The sequence below is a fragment of the Abramis brama genome, assembly GCF_963993115.1.
Source record: "Abramis brama genome assembly, chromosome: 17".
NCBI lineage: Eukaryota > Metazoa > Chordata > Actinopteri > Cypriniformes > Leuciscidae > Abramis > Abramis brama.
In genome coordinates this window covers 25284689-25307519 of record NC_139979.1, presented here as the reverse complement: position 1 = coordinate 25307519, position 22831 = coordinate 25284689, and the positions used below count along the sequence as shown (strand labels likewise).

The window sequence follows — 22831 nt, the reverse complement described above, 5'->3', positions numbered from 1 at the left end:
ATTTAATATAAGAAACCAACAGTTGACCTCTGAAATTTGCCTGCATTTGCAGGGCATAGTTTTCTTATTCACGATGCAGTCAAAATGTGTTTTTACGAACATGAAAAAGCCTCTTGGGGAACAATCTATTGAGCTGCGTTTTGGCACTAGCATCTGGCTGGAAAAAACCCATAAAGGCTTAAAGAAGAGCTCTTTCTGGAGTCCAAAGCATCATTGACAGGACGTCAGATCAGAGAAACAATGGGGAGAGATGTGGGTGGAAAAAGAGGGGGTGTGGGGGCAGAGGGATTTAGCATAAGAAAGACCCTGCATGAGAAAGGTGATGGGCCACCCTAAGGAAAAAGGGCAAAAAAGGAGAGACCACACATGAAAGAAAGCCGACATCTGTCCACCCACGCCAGGGACGAGCTTTTAGAAATCAGGACATTTATTTGAGTCTTATGCACCAGTAGAGAAGGAATCAAGTTATACAATTGAGATATTTAAAAGCTTCTACATTTTAAAGGACTGTTTTTTTTATTTTATTTTTATTTGCCATGACTGATGTCAGACAAGTGTCCATGATTTTATGCTAATTACATCTTAACAGTGACCTTTGGTCCATCGATTTTTAACATCCACGTGATCTCGATTATCGCAATATAAGGGCTCCATGCAGATTTTCCAGAAATAATTTACTCATAATCTGTATAATTTCATATATGGCAGTTCGTCACTGACCCCATTAATGTCACACCACTAACAAGTGTAAATAAAATTTATTTATAATTTCATAGACCCCAAAACACATACATGTTTCTAACCGACTGCAACAGACAACCAGTCTACAACTCTCTTGCTTGTTTTTATCCTCCATCATCCATCTTGGTTGCTGCAGCATCATAAATAAAATCATCAAAAAAAGATGTGTTTGTGCATGTTTTTTGGGGTTTGTGTCAGTGGTATCACTTGCGCTGTACTTGTGTAAAGGAGGAGGGGGTCTGTATGGGCTGTACTGGCTGTGATGACTGGAAGGGTAGTGGTTTCTTACGGAGGTCAGGGGAGGAGATGGGCATGACGGAGGGGAGGAGCTGGTTCCGTTTGATGATCTGTAGGGCCAGCTGTGTGTTTCCTGTGGAAGCAACAATCACAGTTTTAAACCATTAATCAAAAAAAAAAAAAATGACATGATTCCAGGAGAGGAAAGGTGACCAGCCACCCTCTGGAAATATAGAGACATGATTAAAATCTGTGCGCGTGACTCACCGTTCTGCAGTTCTAAGTAGACGCCCAGTAAAATGGCTTCCGGAGGAATCTCCTTAGTGTTCACCATTGAAGCAGCCTATATAACCGGGAATCAGAAAACAAATGGGTTGGAGAGTGTTTACACTGCATGTATGTAGTGTCCAGATAGATGATAATATAAATATTCAGTGGTAAACTACACATAAATGTGAGTGCTTCACATGAGATGAATGTTTACCTGATGGAGGCACTTGCGAGCTTTCTCGTACTCGCTTCTCAAGCAATACGCACTGCCCAGGTTGAAGAGCATTGTGGCCCGGGCAGAACTTACTGAGCTGGGGTAACATAAAGGCGTCTGTTTCCCTGCTGCAGAACACCAAAAATAAATAAATGCATACATAATAAACCAGACTATACACTGCCTGACCCATTGTCTTAATGATCTCGGGTATAATTGAGGACAATTAATCAGTGCATGTTATTCTGATTGAATTATAAAGCATAACTAAATAATTAAAATTATAGTATGCGGTTAAATTGTTATTTTTCTCTGCTTGTGTGCACTTTTGTAGAATTTATTTTATACTTTTCAAAGGAATTCTTGGTAACACTATTTTAGTGTCCCTGTTACATGTACTTACTGTAGTAATAACAGGAAATTATGCATAATTGCATGCAACTAACCCTAAAGCAAACAACTAATTATATATTAAGTACATGTTGTTAATATTATTACTCTACACTTAAATGTATAATTACACTGTAACAAGGACACCTTAAAATAAAGTGTTAAAAATCTAGTTTAACTTCTTAAATAGATTACAAAAAGTTTAGATTTCTAATATTTCTGTTTTTGAAAGACGGTAACAATATATTGAGCGTACACATTTTATTATTTAGCTTCAAAATGTCTTTAAATATACTTTTCATGGTGAAATGTTTTATCAAATATTTATGTTTTTACAAATTTGTTTCACTGATTTACCATGAATAGAAATATTTTTTTTCTTTTTTAGAATAATGAAAGATCTACTACCAAATAGGGCAGCACAATATATTGAAATTATCGATATGCATATCGCAACGGCTTGCAATAACTGGAGTCATGAACAAAAGACAAACAGAAAATCACTCACTGCTCTTGGCTGAATAACCTTTGTAGCTTTAATAAGAATCATTACATATTTAATTCATATTGTGAAAACTAAGCAGTGTTTTATTTTTATTATGATTATTCAGTTTCTGTTGTTAAATAAACCTAATGTACGCCTACCTGAAACCCTAAACCAGTTAGGTTAAAATAACACTTCTTATGCTACAGTAAAACACTGATGTTCACTTTCAGACGTTGTAGGGATGTTTTCTAGTTACAAAAAGAATGTGAATATAACTTTAAATATATTTTAAAGATAATTTAAGTTTATTTTACACACTTTAAGCATTATCGTATTGCATATTGAATATCGCATTATTTAATGAGTTATCACATTTTTCTTCAATATCGTGCAGCCCTACTACCAAACTACTTAAGGCTGTCTTTTAAAGAATTGTATCTTTTTAAATTAGGCTTTTCTTTCTTTTTTTTAATGATACCAGGACAACTGTAGAACACAGATACATTTTACTTTATACCCCCCAAAAAATATCTAAATATTTTTTTCATTTCTGAATTAAAAATAATTTATCATACAACAAGAGGTATGAATTATTAAAAAAAAACAAAAACAAAAAAACACTTACAGGACTCCACAGGCTCCAGATCTCCTTTATCAGAACCTGTCATTAACAGCACAGGTAACATGTCAGTAACCACACAATCACATCCTTTGACATTTGTATGTTTTGATTATGCGCTCATTTTCATACCTTGGTCTTGTTCGGTGGATGACACGCCTAACGAAACGTCGGTAACGTTCTCTGGATTGAGATGTGCAATGGCGTCAGAGATTCTGTCCAGAGAGATCAGGGCTTCAGCAGCATATAGGTGACCCAGGAACCTGAGAACACACGCACCACACAACTCATCAAAAATGTATTATTGATCAGCTAAATACATAATTTAAAGCCACTTCTCAAGACAAATCTAATGCTAAACTGACTGCTTTACATTGCGAGCGCTGATTCCCCAATTAGCTTCATCTGTGTCTGAGAAATCTAGCTGGAATAAACCAAACCCGACCCGATTACGATATCATAATCTGGACATTCCAGGACATTTACAAAACAGCACATCAATTTAGGGGGACAAAAATTGGGGAAAAAGGGTCTGCAAAAGAGCAGGGTTAATATAGTTAACTAAGGGTACGTTCACACTTCAAATGTCAGGTCCAGACCAGAGTTTGATTGCTCCCCCCTCCCCTTGCCCCTGCTGGATTGTGATAAATAATATTATTTGGGTTCAAATCGCGGTGCGTTTGGTAATGACGACGCAGGAGAAGGCGACAAAATGCATAGCGCTGCTCACCTCACTTTTCGATTTTCTTTTGAGCGTTTGGTTTTGTTTCGAATCATGTTATAAACAGTGGTTCATTTCAGAGTTTTAGTGCGATTTCACATGAATTGTACCCCAGACCACCATTTTTATTTGAGTTCACATCATCCAAAATAACCGAACTCTGACGTCAATTGAACCCGGGTGCACACCAAAAGTGCTAGTGTAAAAGCACCCTAAAAATAAAACCATAAAAAATCTTTAAAATAAAATGAAATAAAATGAATCAAACAAATTAAAAATGTAATCTAGTTGCCGTGGAAACATCTCATTTTAATTTAGATGAAGTTGATGTTAACTAAAACTTAATATTTAAACTTAAGATTTAATAGTTCATAAAAACTATATACAAATGACAAAACATAAGATTAATGAAACTAACTCAAATTAAAATTAAAAGAGAAAAAAAATTAAAATACTAATTTACAAAAACCTGATTAAAAAAATAATATGTCTATGATACTAAAATAACACTGCAAAAGAATAAGGCATTTTGTAACTTTTTTTTACAAGTAAAAACATAAAATAAAATAAAAAACTGGTTGTACCACACAACAAACATCCCATTATTCAGGACTGGCCATTTTAGGAGGGTAAATATTTGCTGAATGCTGTGAGTGAGTGCAGGACCCATAAAAGATGCAAATCAGCCAGAAGAAGAAAGACACTCACTTGAGCGATCCTGACAGCTTCGTCTGATGCAAGAGCTTTTCTGCGTGGTTAAGAGCCATTAAGTTGTCCCCAAGAGCAAGAGCCACATATGCACTGCAGGCTAGAATTGAGCACCTGTGAAGAGAGACAGGCCAAAGAGAAGTAAGCAGATGGAAAAAAACCCCGAAAAAAATAAACACTAACCAACCAACGTGTCATCTCACGAATAGTGTAAACAGGGTCCAAATCATTTAGTGATGAGGTGAGTAAAACACATTCAGGTAGTCAGTTTATCAGACTTTAAAACTTAAAATAAAATACTATATGCATGGCCATACAGAAAAAAAAACATACAATCTGAAAATAACTTATGCATCTGTAACATACAAGTGTACTTGACGCTAGAGCTGCATGATTTTGGATAAATGAAGAATCAAAAAATTTTTTGGTTTAAAAAAGAGATCACGATTCTCTCACTATTCTGAAAAGATAACTAAACAGTAACATGCTATATAATAGAGGTTCTGACAAAATGACAATTTCTGCAGTCTTTAAAAAATATTTTATGATTTTGAATTATTTTTGGGGAAAAAAAAATTGATTTGAATGAATGATTCAATGACTTCATTACTGGATGGATCAGCGTCTTTTGAATGAATCTCATGAATTAATGATTCAACGACTGATTCATTTTTTTAACAGTCCCTTGTTGCCATTTACTGGTGAAACTATGTAATTGATAACATTTTTATTTGAAGCATCAAGTTACTTTCAAAAGAATCGTCATTTAGGAATGAGATTGCATGGGTGAATCAAGATCGCTTTAAACGATAAATCGTGCAGCTCTACTTAACGCATTTTCCAGAATATCTTGCATTTTCTTTTATCAAACGCTCACATTTGGATTTGTGTTTAATTGAAAGAGGTGCGTGAGCCCAAATTTATTTGTTTAGTGCATTTCCAACACGGTGGTAGTTTCAGTTTCACGTTAAATATATTTGCTGTAAACGTAACATTTTATTAAAAAATGTTTTACATTTCTGAATCTAATAATAAATAAAAAAAATTCAACAATGCAATGCAGTCTTTGTGTCTTCTGAGAGTTTACATTTAATTACCATATACATCTTATTGTGTATCCAAAAGACCAATAACAACCAGAAAAGTTAAAAAATATAATTATATAACTGATAATTAAGATTTTGTTATTTGATCAAATATTTGATAAAACTAAATTTGAGACTTTATGGCCTGGTTTCACAGACAGGGCCAGGATTAAGCCAGGATTAGGCCTTAGTTCAATTAGAACATAAGTAACTTCTATAAATGTGCCTTAGAAAAAACATTACTGGTGTTTATCTTGAGACAAAACACATTTTAATATATGTCAGTGCAAGTTACTTATGGTTAAACCAGCTCAAACATGCATTTTAGTCTGGCACTTTTTGAGGATCACCATCACATTTAATTTGGATTGAGCTAAATCGGATCAATTGCGGTGTTTACATGATTCAGGCTTTTCAATCTGATTGAGCCATCAATGCAATTATTACTATTTTATTGAATGCAACGATCAATATTTGCTGTAAACAAAATAATTTGCATTAAAACAATGCATTCCAAAAAGTAGGGACTAAAAATGCATACAATGACAGGAATGCAATTGTTTACAGATGGAAATATATTTCTTTACCTAGGGGTGACCAGGTGCTCCACTAAAGTCCATCCTAACTATATCCAGCACTAATTTATTACATTTTAACAGCTGTCCCATTATGACTTACATTAACTGTGCATTAAAACAGGTCAAATTTATATCAACTGTTGAATTAAAGTGAGAGAAATCTTTACTGCCTGATGAGTTTTAGGCCATTTAAGTCCTTTTGGTTGCAATTCGTTTACCTTTTTTAAATTCAGTCTTAATGTGAACAGGCCACAAAATTGTGACACACATGAACTACTGTACGTTAAAACTTACTTTAATGAAAAATGAATTGAATATAATCTTTGCTTAGCTTCCTAAATGGCAAGCTTCGCTGACAGGGGGAAACAGAGAAATGCTCAATGCACTGAGTGGCTGCCTGTGACACAACAGCCAGCAGGATTCCAGGAAGAGCCCTTTGAGTAAATGGTGCTCGGGCTCATAAAAGTGTCAGTGTATCAGGGTGTCAGTGCAGGGTCAACACAATCCACACATCACACCCCTTCCCTTCACAGCGAACCACGTCCGGACAGCCCTCTGGAGCAGACTGTCCCGCTGGATCAAAGATGAGGGGGAAGGGGAGAGTGTGCGATGGAGGTGGGGTTGAGGATCTAATCAATTCCCGAGGCAAAAAGACAGAGTAATACGAGAGTGAACTGTGAAGTGGGGGTGTAAAATAAGAGAGGTGTATTGTGGGCTAGCCGGGGGAGGGGGATTCACTATAGCCGCGTTTCCACTGTCGGGCCAGTGCGAGCCAGGGCTTTAAACGGGCCGTGCCGGGCTAATAGCACCGGGCCTGCGTTTCCACTGTCGGGCCAGAAGCTCCACGGCGCTTCACTAAAACACGCCCGTAACGCGCCTCTCTGGGACAACGTCACGTCACACTAACCCATCATTTCACCAACAAATGGAAGTTTTATCAGAAAACTAATCAGAAATCACTGGAAACAGTGTTGAAAACAAACATGATAAAAGCGGCCGTTTGCTGGCATTTTGTCTGTTGGCTTGAATATTTAAAACCCAAGCATCGATGTTTTACCTCAGGTTTACAATAAAAAGTGATACATTGATCATAATGAATTAATTTATGTCAAAATTGCACATTAGTCACTCAGAAATAAATTACCGTTAGGTCTATTTCACTTACTTCTTCAGTCGCGTCTGTTTCTTTATCTGGTAGTTACAGGACATATTTACATCACATTTAGAAAGAATGATAATTTCTAAAAATATATGCCATACGACCAGAGGAGCTTTAGCACTCTCTCAACTCCCATACAGATATTTTCAGTCAGAGAAAAAGAGGAAGCTCCCGAAAAAAAAGTTACTTTATTTTATGATAGTCCGGTTTAAAGAGACGAGACGTAGGCTACTGACAGATAGAATAAAAACATGACTGTGATAGCCTTTATGATTGGTCTGATTTCTTCAAGCGTTCACTATGTTTTTTTTACTATGCGTATCTTCAAGCGTTTACTATGTTTACTATGGTAACGGTTAGCGCGCATAGTCTTTTGCATCACAAACAGAAGGCATTCAAACATGAACGCGAGTTAAATTATTTTAAAAGTCTTTAATGCTGACAGAATCATCCGGCGCTGCCGTCTCCCGACTCAGGTGAACTCCGCCTCTGTTCGTAACCACTCCTCTAGCCCGAGTTGGCCTGCTTTGGCCCAAGGTATTCGACGGGCCAGAAATCCTGGCCGTTGGCCCCGAGTAAGCCCCGATCAAGCCCCGGAAGTGACAGTGGAAACGCGACTGGCCCTGGCACGCACTAGCACGGCCCGGCCCTGGCCCGACAGTGGAAACGCGGCTAATTATAAGTATAAAAGGTACGCTGCCTGAAGCAAAGCTTACTGCCAGAGGAGTCTAACAGAGTTGGTTAAAATAATGGAGGTTACTAATGTAACTAGCAATTGCTACATTTTATGTCATTTGTGAACTAAAGAATTCTAAACCATTATGAAAACACTATGGAAGACAACAATAAAAAAAATAATTAATATGTAATGTTTGGTTTTAGACAATTCAAACTGAGGGGAGCTAATGTTAGCCATGTTTGAAATAGCATACTACCGTTTGTGAATAAAATCTGCCTGGAATAATGTATCCCACAATGATCTTGAACCGGAAGAATCGTCAGCTGTCATTTTGTTTTGTGTTTTTTAAGATTTTTCTAGGCTCATAATTTACATGTCGCAAGTTAAGATGTTGTTCCTCAAAATTGGATGTAAAATATAACCGTTTATAAGGGTTTCTGCAGGCTATATCAAGGAAAATTTAAGACTTTTTTAAACACCTTTTTAAGACTAAGTAAAGAAAATTTAAGGAATAAAAGGGAACTCAATACGTCAATATGTCGTCTAAATGTAAATGTCTAGGGAGAAACACAATGAGTTGTATTTGCAAAAGAGTTTGAGAATACAAGTTCCAACAGATATCCATTACTTTTTCATTTATTTTACAAAAAAAGCTTGAACTTTTTGTGTCTTATCAGGATGCATTTACTGGAGATACAAAATGACATAAAATATGAAATCAGAATGAAGTAAGTTTTATTAAAACAAGAAACAAATATATACCAAAAGGCTCCGAAAAATCACCTTAATTCAAAGGGAATTTATCATTTATAGATATTTGTTGTTCTTTTAAGCATGAACTCACATACTTTTGTTTAATTTTTCAAGATTTTATTAGGGCCCGAGCACCGATGGTGAGAGGACCCTATTGTTTTTGCTCAGTTTCTTCTTCTTCTTCTTCAAAGTGAATCGCTTTTTAGAGGACCTTAACATGCTCGAAAACTCATGAAACTTTGCACATGCTTCAGAAGTGGTGAAAATTTACGTGTGATATGGTTTTCAAAATTGGGGGGGGGGGGCCCCAATTCGGTAAATTATTGCCCCCATATTTTGCCCCGGCTCTAGGTTTCACGTACAGGTATGAAATTTGGTACATACATGTAATGACCCAATACCTACAAAAACGTCTCTTGGAGCATAGCCCTAAACACATTTTGAACTTCCTCTCAGATTTTGGGCAGTTTTTGCCATTTCCTGATGTTGTACTTTAACGAACTCCTCCTACAGTTTTGATCTGATCCTCTTCAAATTTGGTGAGTGTAATCTTAAGGCCTTTGCGACGTTAAATTGCGAAGATCTTGAGTTTTCGTCGAAGGGTGTGCCCTTGGCGGCCTGACAAACGTTCACCCAATTTCGGCCTTTTGGTGATATATGCATGATCAGATAAGTTCAATATTAATGTTGCTTGCAGTTCCGATGTTGCTAGGCAACCACAGACAGCCTGCAGTAACTCAGGCATACAATTTCCAATCTGCCCCAAACTTCACATGTTTGATAAGAGTCCTGTCCTGAACACATGGCCATGCTCATATTTGGTTATAGCAATAGCGCCACCTGCTGGTAGCAGGAAGTGTGGCAAATACAAAACGTGCTCGAAAAATCATAAAACTTTGCACACGCTTCAGAAGTGGTGAAAATTTACGTGTGATATGGTTTTCAAAATTGGGTGGGGCAAAATGGCTTAATTATTGCCCCTACATTTTGCCCCGGCTCGACGTTTCATGTACAGGTATGAAATTTGGTACATACATGTAATGACCCAATACCTACAAAAATGTCTCTTGGAGCGTAGCCCTAAACACAACAGGAAGTCAGCTATTTTGAACTTCCTCTCAGATTTTGGGCAGTTTTTGCCATTTCCTGATGTTGTACTTTAACGAACTCCTCATACAGTTTTGATCTGATCCTCTTCAAATTTGGTGAGTGTAATCTTAAGGCCTTTCCTAAAGGCGCCGGGTGGCGGCGGCATGGGTGCGAGGGCCCTTTTCATCGCTGCTTGCAGCTTTAATTTTACATTTGCGTCTCAAGTAAATGCATCTTCATTTAAAGATGTTTAGATATCTGTTTTGGAAAACAGGGAAATATATTTTTGTGCAATCCATGAAAAATGTACTTTATGAATTTAAGACCTTTCTGTTCTCATTTAAGGCCTTTTCATAAGGCCTTCATCTGTGTATGGGCAAATTAAGAATTTTTAAGGCCTGCAGAAACCAAGTAACATAATTAAACATGCAACACGTTGAGGTAATGTGACAAAAAATGTAGGATAATATTGCTTGAAACTTTCACAAACTATTTTTTATATATAACAAATACTGAACATGTTTCTAATGAATAAATATGACAAAAACATTGAGAGATTTAAATTCAGCCCAATGAAGGATGAATGAATTTGGCTTTCTGTGCTGGCAAGTGCCCTAGAGGAAGACATCTTTGTGTTTTCTTACTCTGTATTTCTGTCTTGTTTTCCAGTACAAGTTTCACCACTAGAGGTCGCTAATTCAAAACAATCAAAAAAGCTCCACAACCGTTGTCGCTTTATATGGTTTATCTTTGGCTACAGAACCAGTTGTGGTCCATCACGAATGTGCAAAACAAACAACTGTGGCTTGCTAGATGCTACCAGAGATCGTCGGCTTTGACGTGACAACTACTACTTTCTGGATTTTGTCAGGAAGCGCACTGTGTTTCTAAAGACAGCTGAGGGCAGGGACAGGCGAAGCAATGGCATGGGCCAGGTCAGAGGTCATGGGCCAGGTCAGAGGTCACTGGTTAAAATTGTGGATTTCACTGGAGTTAAACATTGTTGGGAACATATGGGATAATATAAGTACACAACTCAACAAAACATAATTGTTCTAGGTTTCAAGGTTTTTGGATATTTTAATGCAAAAATCGTACATAATGTACCTTTAACATTCATAAATGAAGAAACATTTACCAGAGAAACAAAATGACATAAGATATTAAGTATTGTTGTCTGAAAAATGTATCAAAATTAAGTGTTTTAAGCCTAAAACAAGAAAAGAAATCTGCCAATGTTCATGTTTACTTAGAAGCATAAACTCTCTTAATCTCTTAATATCTGATGTAATTTTGCTTAAGTAAATGCTTCTTGATTTAGGATTTAAGATATTTGTACTGGAAAACGGAGCAAGCAAATCTCTTTTGCACTGGCTAACAACATTCGTCACACAATGGGCTGAGCCAAATCAATTGTGTTAAAGCAGTCTTTCAAATCATCTTCAGGCTCTTTTTATATGAAGTGAGAAATTAATTCCAGAAAAGTCTCCTGTAACCTCACCTTAGATTTTCCACCTCCTGCTTTCTCAAGGGTGATGAGGGAGCAGCAGGAATGAACTTGTCTCCCTCTTGGGTCTTCCCACTGTCAGTCAAAGAAAAAATCCAAGTCACCAGATCATCTCTATCATCAAAGGGTGAGAAGAGGGTATCTGACAAGTTCTGAAATGTGTTCAGCAAATCCAATCTTCAACTGTATTCAATCTAGTCTGGGATCTGTTTTTTTTTTGCCAGCATTGGGTTTGCATGCATGTACATGTACCTGCAGGCGTCGCTGGTCTCGCTGCCGCTTTCTGTGCTGCCCGGCTGACTGCAACTCTTGGAGCCGTTGTCTGGTTTGCTGTCGTGCTGCTGGTGCTCAGGCAGAAGGAGCAAAGCGTTACGCAAACAGATTGCTGCAAACTCCATACTGGCCACTGGGATTGCTGCTGACTGGCCTTCACTGCACACAAATACAGGTTTGCAAATACATTTTAGCATGGAAGTGCATCAGGAAGACTTTTTAATAAGATGGAAACCTAAAAGGTGTGATACACATTTGTATGGAGTCACTTGATATCTTTGAATGCTACTTCTATGAAGACGTGCAACAGGATGACATCTTCTGGAGAGACTCTGACATTACAGCCAATTTGAAATCTAGTTACACCCCTCCAATCAGGCACACAATCTCACACAGCTACTTTTCTAACACCATTAATAACTAGAACATGTCATGGCCCATTAAGTTAAGTCAATCTTCCTCACCTGTAGATGGTGTTTTGTGTGGACTGTGATGCTAGAACAATCTTGCGATGGTAGCCCTGCCCAACAACAGCCTGCACAATCCCCTTTTTACTGGGTAAACCTTTTGTTTCCTGCTCCGTGCTCTGAAGGAAACAACAAAAAGTTTATTTATCAAAGTAACAACTTCAAAATGGCATGGATGTTATAAAACCTCAAATGATTCTCAAAATCCTCTACTCATTAACCAAAGCGTTTCTTACTTAAAATTAAATTATAGACTTGGGCTGCGTTTCTCAAAAGCCTCATGATCTAAGTTAATCTTAGAGACCATTGGGGGTAATGGTTCTGCAATCTACTTAGATTACAATGCTTTTGCGCAGCCTTGGTCATGCCAGTGAGCTAGGAGACCACACTAGTTTTAGAGACCACACTAGTTTTCAGCGTGCAAAAGATGTTAACTGAAAAAAAAAAAATACATCACCGTCTATAAAATACTTAAACTGCAATTTAGTGTGGAAAATATTGTTTGCAAATAAATTATACTTTGGTGTCATTCAAGTATTTGGGTGTGTACAGGCCTTTAAACGAGGCAAACCAAATGTACAGTACTGTTCAAAAGTTTGGGGTTGGTAACTTTTTTCATTCAAAGGTTTTTGAGAGATTAAGCTCACAAAGTTGCATTTATCTGATCGAAAATACAATAAAAAAGGCACATTTTGAAATAGTTTTTTTACCATTTGAAATAACAGATTTCTACTATATTTACAATGTATTTTTTTCCTGTGATGGCAAAACTGTATTTTCAGCAGCCATTACTTCACAACCAAAATAATTGTGTTGCTTAATATTTTTTGTGAAAACCGAGATACATACATTTTTTCCTCCTCAGGATTCTTTTATGAATAGCATTTATTTGACTAACTAAAGTTCCTGTATTCAAGTATCTTTTCTGGCTACTTTGTACTTTAAGTATCAAAGATAACTATAATGTAATTATAATACAATTTTTTAATAAGTTTATGTAATCTTTACTTTAATACATTGCATTTGTGATGAGTAATGCAATTACTAGTCACATTTTGCATGGCACCTGACTTTTTCTGCTACAAAAGACGTTATATCGCCATCTACAGGGCATTAAAGGTATTATATATTGTGAGTTTTGCCCAAACTTGTCAACAAGGCTACTTTGAATATGAGTGTATTAGAAGGAAGTTGCTGAATCGCAGGTGTTTCATATGAGATGAGGACATGACTGCAGCCAGTGATGAGGCTGAAACAAACATGTCCAGTAAAAGTAAGCTTTGACTATTTAATTTGACTAAACATTATTTTTAATTTATCTGTTATATTGAAGAGAACTTATTGAAGGATTTTGGTTTACTTATGCCATTTCTGAGCACTTGAGCTTAACTGACACTTGAGTGTTTGCAGACGTTTAAGAGGCTGTTGTGTCGACCTTGATTTATTGCCATTTTGAGGTGTTCAGTTTTATTTCAATTTTAGAAAATGAACATGATTGCTCTCCTCACAAATCAACTGTTCCTTGTTTTTCACTGGCATGTCTCTTAGTTGTTGCTGGCTAGTGTATCTTTGAGCCTACATTCAGTGTGAGTAAAATACCTAAATACGGTTAAAATCAGGTAGACTTTTACTCAAAAGTGGTATTGGAATTGATGACTCCTAACTTGTAACCGAGTCATTTCCACTGTAAGGTATCTGTACTTCTACTTGGGTATTGTTTTCAGGTACTCTTTACACCTCTCTCTGTCAATCTTACCAACCCCAAACTTCTGAATGGTAGTTTAAGTATACACATATTCCTGCCACATTTTGAAAAGCAAGGGGTTCTTTCATTTTACATTTTAAAAACGTGTGTGTTAATGTCAGTACCCCTTTATTAGCTGTGATGCAACACTCTGCGAGCCTGAGCCACAGTCGAGGGCTGGAGTGATACACCTGCACCGCCTCCATCAGACACTCAAACGCTGCCAGCGGTCGCCCGATATGAAGTAACTGAATCCCACAGTTATACAGCAACTCATAGCGCTTATTAGCTAACAGAGCACACATGGGGATGCCCGTGAACATCTTAGCTGCTGTGGAAGAATAATAATAAAACAATGTTAATTTAACAAGGCAACACATTTTTTTTTCCTATTATGAAATTTAAATCTATTATGATCAGGCATGCAGAAGGTTTTCATTTCTCTTACCCTGCCCATTACCGCCATCACCAAGCTGGGCGCATGTATTGTCATTTTCTTGAAGTGCTTTTTTAAAGTAAAACAGACCCAGGTTGTGCTTCCCCATGGCAAAATGGATACAACCAAGATTATTCCAGAACATACACCTCACACATTCACCTTCAATGGGGGAAAAAAAGGACAAATCTGAGCCAAAACATTGCAGAAGAGAAAAACTTTTGACTGCAATTTCTAAAGTGTATTTTATATGTCTGACACCACTTCTTGGAATAAACAGATTTAAATGATTATGGTGTACACGTCTCAGATTTAATGGAAGAGAATGGGATCCTTTTTTTTTCTTTTTTAAAGCACATATGGGTGGTTTTTAACCAATTACAGAAGTCATGTACCTGTTTTTAAGGGTCCTGGATGCTCTGCAATATTTGAACTGTTGAGGAGTTTCACAGCTTTACGATAATTTCCCCTCAAATACTCAAAATTGCTCTTCAAGAAGAGTGAGGGCGCAGACTGAGGGAGGAATGTGTAAATACAGACAACCAACAAGTTACATTACAAGTGCTTTACGAAACATGTGCAGGTGTACCTGATCAACATTTACAGTATGCATGTATTGTGTGAATCTGTTGACTGTGAATCCTCACATTTCCAGATGTGTTCATTACAGATTTGATTTCCCGTTTGCAGGCCTTCAGAGACTTCATCTGGATATAGGCTCGTACTTTATACTGCACACACAAACATTTCCAAAACAGCTTGATTTTTAGACAATGTTGCAAGCTGGTCAGCATATATTGTTTTATATATGAGTTTAGAACTAATTAACAGTGCAACTCTATTGCAGACCTTTATTATTTCAGGTTGTGTTTAATCGGAGTGCTGTAAGATTCATTATTCATCTGCTCTCACCTGGTGCATCTTTGATTTAGCTGCCTCGATCATAGCTGTGAACTCTGCTTTCAGAGCGGCAGATTCCTTATTCATGCTGTTGGCGCTCTGGAAATGACACGTGATCCAAAAAGTTTAAGTTGAGACAACAGAATCTGGATCAACAAATTTAGCATCTCACAAAGTCCCACTGTTTTTAACCCATTCTTCATTTTCTAGGGCAGGAACTGGTGAGCTACAGTCTAAGGTTTGGTTAAGCGAAATTCATTCATTCCATCATTTCTTCCATCAAAGTTCCATCAAGTAAATTTTACAAACATTGATCATTTAAAATGCTTTCTGTCACTTTGGCAGATATAAATATAATAAGGCACACTACTGTTCAAAAGTTAGGGGGCAGTAAGATTTATTTTTGAAATAAATGAATACTTCTATTCACTAAGGACACATTAAATTTATCAAAAGTGACAGTAAAGACATATTACATTTTTATTTTGGTAATACTTTACAATACATTCTCATTAGTTAATAGTATTTAATGCATTTACTATGATTAATTGACAATGAGCAATACATTCATATGTATTAATCTTTGTTTTAATTAGTTAATAAAAATTACAATTGTTCATTGCTTATTCATGTTATCTAAGGTCCATTAAATATGTATTAGTAAATGTTAAAATTAACATTAATTGAAATTAATAAATGCTTTAAAAGTAATTTTTCATCATTTCATGTTAATTAATATAAAAGTTCCATGTTAATAGAAACTTAGAAACTTATTGTAAAGTGTTACCTTTATTTCAAATAAGTGCTGTTGTTTTTATTTTATTTTTTGCCAAAGGAAAAAAAAAGTTTTTTTTAAATTAGGGCTGTGAAATGATTAATCGCATCTAAAATAAAAGTTTGTGTTCTCATAATATATGAGTGTGTACTGTGCATAATTATTTTGTATATATAAATACACACACATGCATGTATATATTTAAGAAATATTTGCTTAAATATACTGTATATATAATTTGTATTATATATAAATATAAATATTTTATGTATAAATAATTTTTTTTTTTAAAATTTTTTTTTTTGTATTTATATATACAAAATAATTATGCACAGTACACACACATATATTATGTGAACACAAACTTTTATTTTGGATGCGATTAATCGCGATTAATCTATTTTAAATATATTAAATATAAAATATAATACATCAAAAATGGATATTTTAAATTGTATTTAAAAAAAATAAAACTTTGAAAGGAAGTGCATTTGGTCTATTACATACAGTAGCATTCTCATTGTAAACAATGCCAAAAAAGATAATAATTAAAACATATCAGTTCTTCCTGAATTCAAGCTTATAAATAAAAAGAAGAAAACAATGATGGACAAAAATACAGCATGACAGAAAATATACAAGCCTGTCAAAGCAACAAATAATGATTATTTTGTAGCACAACCTGTGCCATCAGAACCCAACATTGGTTTATCAGTAATGTTATTTGAAAAATGGAAGTTTTTCTTACAGATGTTATCGCTTTAAATGTAACAACAAGAACTAGTGAGACAGGAAGAAACTATCAAAAACTCAAAATTATTTGGAAGGAGGCGTACATCTCTCACCTCTCCTTTGCCATTTTTGCTGTTCCCTTCCTTCACGGTGAGCTTCTCCAGCACAGCCAGCAGGTGCAGTGCCTTCTCTGGCTGGAAGGTGAGCAGGTACAGATCCACCAACAGGAAACAAACGGCCTGAGCAAACTTTTCTGCTAGGACAGAGAAACCCATCAAGCAATGCCACACTACTGCACCAGCTAAAATACCTAATACTTCTGGTGCTGGTGCAAGAACTCACTGCTGTACCACTCAACTCTCTCTGCAGTTACATAACAGTTTTTATTTGCATTCTGAAACATACCAAACGGTTCAAGAAACTGGTAGAGCTTCTCCCCAATGGATATAGCTTCTGAATACTGTCGCATGTGGTAATGGATCACTGCTTGATTGTAGTAGAGGATACTGTTCTCGACATCATCCAAACCATCAATATCTTCCACAGCTGTATGCATCTGCAAACAACGATTAATTATCATTAATAATAACAATAACTAATAACTATAACAACACCCGCCAAATGCGGGTGGATTTCAGCAGTGGGGTGTAACACAGTCTAGGGCTGCACGATATAAGTGCGATATGCGATAATAATGTGATATTCGATATGCGATACGATAATGTTAAGTGTCTAAATTATTGGGGTGGGGGGGAAATAGATTCTTAGATGCATCGCGATGCGGACGTAAACGATTCTGAATCGATTCACAAATGTAAAAAATCGATTTTCTAAAAAAAACGTAATATTGACGGAGCGTAAAAGGTGGAACTCTGAAGCGGCCGGACAGTAGGACAGCACATCACAGAGACGCATGATAGAGGCGCGAAATCCGAACGGCACCCTCTTTGTTAAAGGGGACCTATTATGCAAAATTCACTTTTGTATGGTGTTTGGACATAAATGTGTGTTGGCAGTACACCCACTGCCAACACACATTTATGTCCAAACACCATCCAAACACAACCACCCTACAGTGATAAAAATCCACTCACTCCTTTTTTTTTAATCCCCATAAATCATAAGCAGTCTCTCCAAACTACCTGTTTTCAGAATGTGGCTTTAGTGACATCACTAAAGCCACAGGCCCCGCCCACGAGTGTTGACTGACACTGCCGTTATAACTTAGACCCGCTCTGATCGAGTTCACTGCGAGTTTACACATCAGCCATTGCTGCATCAATGCACTCACGAGAAGCGTCGAAGCATCTCCCAAGCGTTGAAGGTGTTGTAGCTGGATGTATTCATTCACATAGCTCTCTTTATTTACTCTTGAAATCTGCCAGCCACTGAAGATGAGGTGGATTCATTTTGTTTTCAAAGAAAATGCTCCCTCAACTCTACAGAAATGTATGTAAGTTACTTATGCACTTCTTATACTGTTTACTCAGCTCTAACAGTGATTTTCTGAAGAAAAACTGATGCTTCATCTTTTGTGTGACATACAGTGAACTTTATTAAACTCATCAGTATATTTTGTGTCATCATTCAGACAATTAGATCGTCAGACGGAGTCCTACAGCAGGCTTGCATTAATAGTGTATACAAGCAATGCCAAATAGGTTATAATCGTAATTAAACTAAACTATATCCGTTTCAACTCCATACAGCATATATTCTCTGACTCTGTAGGCATTTTTATGGTCGAAATGAACACCATTACTGTGACTGTCTGTTTTATTATTATCATCTTCCCTGTTCTGGCTCTGATCGAGGCTGCTTAGGCTCCGCCCCCTGTGCCGTGAACCAGCAGCTCATTAGCATTAAAGGAGAAGCACTAAAACAGTGCGTTTTTCACAGACCCAAAAAATGATGATTTAAACGTGCTGTAAATAAAATTCTGTTGGGTATTTTGAGCTAAAACTTCACATACACACTCTGGGGACATCAGAGACTTATTTTACATCTTGTGAAAAGGGGCATAATAGGTCCCCTTTAAAAGCTAACGTATGGAAAATTGCCATAATTTCATTGTGGCCCATTTTGTATTTTTGTATGAGAGTTGCTTTCTTTATTGTTTAGTTTTCTCTGTTATACGTAGGTTTACTGTACTGCCCTCCACAGTCACAGTGTGTATCAGTGCAATGCCAGTCACAAAAGTTACATTTTGACTGTGCTCTCTGCAGATGTTCATTTACTTTTTTTTGTATAAGCTGTTTTTGATTGTGGTATACAGCAACAATGTCAAGTCATAAGTCTTAGACTCTTTTTTAATTGGGCAGCTTTGTATGTCACTAATTATTCAGAATATGCGTAAGTCCACAAGCATTATTTTTGTATGAGAGTTACTGGTACATAATTCTATATTTTTGTATGAAAGCTGTTTGTGCTTTCTGTGTGAATTCTGTTTTGTTTGTTTTTTTTGTCTGACGGATTATATTGCTCATTGCACATAACAGGAGGATGTTGGTTAGAAGTCTATTATTTTATGTTAGAGATTCAGAATATGCTGAAGTTTGTATTCATTTATTTTTCCTGTTGGTTCTTTGCAATGTTGGTTTTACATTCTTTTTGTGACAAGAAAACATCCCTACAACTTCTGAAAGTGAACATCAGTGTTTTACTGTAGCATAAGAAGTGTTATTTTAACATCAGTGTAAACCACTGGGTTTAGGGTTTCAGGTAGGCGTACATTAGGTTTATTTAACAACAGAAACTGAATAATCAAATGTAAAAACTAAAACACTGCTTAGTTTTCACAGTATGAATTAAATATATACTGATTCTTATTAAAGCTACAAAGGTTATTCAGCCAAGAGCAGTGAGTGATTTTCTCTTTGTCTTTTGTTCATGACTCCAGTTATTGCAAGCCGTTGCGATATGCATATCACGATATATACATTTGCGATATTTCGATATATTGTGCAGTCCTAGCGCAGTCACTCCTGCTAGCCACTTTGGCGGGTTGAATTTTATATATACAATATATACATTTTTCAACTGTAGTCTTTTAAAAAGGCATCTGAAATATAAACCTAAGTGCAATGTAGTGTCAAAAATACAGATTTTTCGATCAATACAGAAATATCTGAAACGCTCCCAATACTCATGTAAACAACGATTAATTATCATTAATAATAACAATAACTAATAACTATAACAACACCCGCCAAATGCGGGTGGATTTCAGCAGTGGGGTGTAACACAGTCTAGGGCTGCACGATATAAGTGCGATATGCGATAATAATGTGATATTCGATATGCGATACGATAATGTTAAGTGTCTAAATTATTGGGGTGGGGGGGAAATAGATTCTTAGATGCATCGCGATGCGGACGTAAACGATTCTGAATCGATTCACAAATGTAAAAAATCGATAGACACTTTGGCGGGTTGAATTTTATATATACAATATATACATTTTTCAACTGTAGTCTTTTAAAAAGGCATCTGAAATATAAACCTAAGTGCAATGTAGTGTCAAAAATACAGATTTTTCGATCAATACTGAAATATCTGAAACGCTCCCAATACTCATGTTCAGCGGAGTAGATACACGATACCAGCTGCGCTTTCTCTCTCTCTCATCTCTCCAACAGCGAGTTGACGCACAAACCCGCCTCCCTTCACTCACTCATTTCTTTTGCTCCGGATAAATATAGTTGGTGATACAGGGCTTGAATTTCGGCATGGGATTGTGCGTATTCAGTGTTTCCCCAAGAAATTTTTCCAGCAGCGTTGCTGTTACGTGCCGGAGGTTGTTACCAAGCCGTGCGTGTGTGTGTGGGGGGGGGGGGTGTTTTTTTTAATGTTTTTTAAATAACCCCTTAAACCATGACTTCTGGCAAGTTTTGCGGATAGAAATGGACATTTTGAGACATACAAATATGACATACCATCAACAAATTCAAGGCATGATTATTGCAGCACGTACCTTGAACTGGTCACAAACAGAAACCTTCATTTTATAATTTTAGACAGAATTACTCATGTTTTAATTTTCAGCTATAAGGTAGAAACTGATAGGGGAAAAATGAAACGGCACAACCCAGAAAAAGATTATTTAGGCTATAATTTATTGAAAATTTTATCTTAATGGCAAAGGCCACACCCAATCTGTGAGCACTTAATTTTTCTGGGCTTTTCATAGAAGATCTCTAAGACTCTTTGGTAATTGAAAGCTATTGTGGGGGGGACACACATGCACGTGGCCAGATGCTGTCCTTGTAGCCTATTCCTCAGGTCTGACCTAGAAATAAAGGTGAATTTTTTCACTGAAAAATTTCTGTATTCGGTACAAATACCAGTGAAAATCCACGGTTCTCTGTACCAATTTCGCAGTTCGTACCGCTTTCTCCTTTCCACTAGCTTGCTCTCCCGTGGTGTCTGTGGTTGCTATGCAACCATGAACAGAGGCACGCCTGGAAAAACGAGCGCGCCGCGTCGCTTCTATTATGAGCACGCTTGCCGCGTTGACATTAGCCTAATCGAAAATATTTCCAAATGTGGCTCTTGTCACAAGTGGATTCAGAGCCACCGCAGTAACAGTATAATGGATTTGTGTATCAGGTCTTAAAATGACAGCAGATAATATTAATAATATCTATATGGCAGTTTTTCCCCATGGTATCAATGTCAAAATTGTGGCCAGTGAAATTGCTGAGTGGCTAGTAAGTTTGGAAAATCACTAGCCAGAGTAAAAAAGTGAATGTCAAGCCCTGACAATAATTGCTGGGCATTTTTATGACATTTGTTTAGCAACATTTGACAATGAAACAGAGACTAATGTAATACCATACCTGATTTTTCAAGGTCGTTAACATCTGCTTCAGGGTGCTGGTTGTTGTCTGCCCACTTTTATAAAACTCAGTGATTGCTTTATTCATTGTAATCTTGTAGTCATCTTTGTTCAGCTCCTGAAGGTTGTCAAGGTTTTTCAGGGACTCGTCATAGCTTTCAGCCTAAAGAGACATCATCACAATATAACATCAACTAATTTCCACGCATACAACCACTTGCTCAGACAACTGTATTATAGTTATTTACGTTAAAAGCCTCAAAAGCATTGGCTGCCATCTCTTTCTCTTGATCCGAGATCCCAGGGGATGAAATGTTGTCATGTTTCATGTCACCAGCTTGATCTTGAGAGGAAACAGATGCAGTTAAGTGACAGATGATTGAATCAACTCGTGCAATTCCTACTGACAACATTCACTGCTGTTACATGACTGCAAACTAAGTTACTATTTAAACGACAAAAACTAATTTGATCTTCGTAATGCAAGCTATCAAAACAAGGTAAATTCAAAAGCCTAACTGTCAGAAAACGATAACGTTAATATGCTTAAAAGCATTTCTATACAATAAACTACTTATACAAACATAATTAACATTGCATTTCATGAAGAAACAGTATTAGGCCAGTTCAATGACGCAGTTAACTATCTGTTTAGGTATCGTTATAACACTAATTACACATTTGTAACCTAATACGCTAAATGTATAAGAATATAAAAATCAGAATTTGTTTGTAAAAAAAAGAAGATCTGTTTACATTCCGGCCAGCGATCAAGAACAGCTGCAGTGTTTATCAGACTGACTGAATATCATAAACGCCGCTCACCTGAGCCTGTTTCAGCCATTACTTCAAATGTATGGACGCTAATGCGCTTTTACAACGGGTAAAGATGTAAGTTAAATCCACTATTTAAATATATAGAAAGAAAAAGTGGAAGGTGTGTCTCTCCAGAGCAGATTCAGAACTCCGCCATGAATATTACCCACAACCACCGCGCGAGGTTTTTTTTTAAACCAGCATTTTATGTACGCGATCGCCACCTATCGTTTTGGAGGATGAACTGCAGCTACTTGTTGCTTAACCATTTCAGACCCGAATTGCTTTTGTTCAATGTTGAGGTCAGTAAGCTATAGGCCAGACATAATTTTAGATGTCACCCCAATCAAACACACCTGATTCAACTCATCATCTCACTAGTAGGCTATAGATTCCAAGACCTCAAAGATGTGTGTTAGAAGAGAGACATCAAAAATGTGCAGTGTAGCTTTAGGATATTTTGCCATGAGTTCCATCAGTAAGTTCCCTATGGGTTTTTAGAATAGCAATTTGGATTTATGCGCAACCAAAGGTCTGTATCTCTACTCTCGTTCTAACCAAGACTAAAAACTATGATGATAACTAGCATTCACAGCAACAACGGACGATACTG

The 22831-nt window shown here is 36.7% G+C and overlaps 1 protein-coding gene across 1 annotated transcript; it reads right to left on the bottom strand.

Annotated features, from left to right (window-relative positions):
* Positions 1-405: 405 nt before the first annotated feature.
* cnot10 (CCR4-NOT transcription complex, subunit 10) lies at positions 406-22399 on the bottom strand. The gene is made up of 19 exons (XM_084088587.1): positions 22228-22399; positions 21651-21745; positions 21404-21565; positions 16970-17120; positions 16678-16817; positions 15070-15156; positions 14805-14888; positions 14553-14670; positions 14170-14319; positions 13847-14052; positions 11975-12096; positions 11490-11669; positions 11232-11312; positions 4388-4501; positions 3091-3221; positions 2965-3000; positions 1463-1590; positions 1246-1321; positions 406-1111 (listed from the first exon to the last, which is right to left on the bottom strand). The coding sequence occupies exons 1-19, from the start codon at positions 22244-22246 to the stop codon at positions 945-947; spliced, it is 2247 nt and encodes a 748-aa protein (XP_083944713.1). The 5' UTR covers positions 22247-22399; the 3' UTR covers positions 406-944.
* Between the last annotated feature and the right edge of the window lie 432 nt (positions 22400-22831).

Bases quoted from the DNA above. Each gene is read 5' to 3' on its own strand.
- cnot10 (XM_084088587.1), bottom strand. The intron at 3,001-3,090 runs GTATGAAAATGA...TGTTAATGACAG, and splicing joins ATCCACCGAACAAGACCAAG to GTTCTGATAAAGGAGATCTG. The intron at 1,591-2,964 runs GTAAGTGTTTTT...GGTGTTCTGCAG, and splicing joins TCTGGAGCCTGTGGAGTCCT to CAGGGAAACAGACGCCTTTA.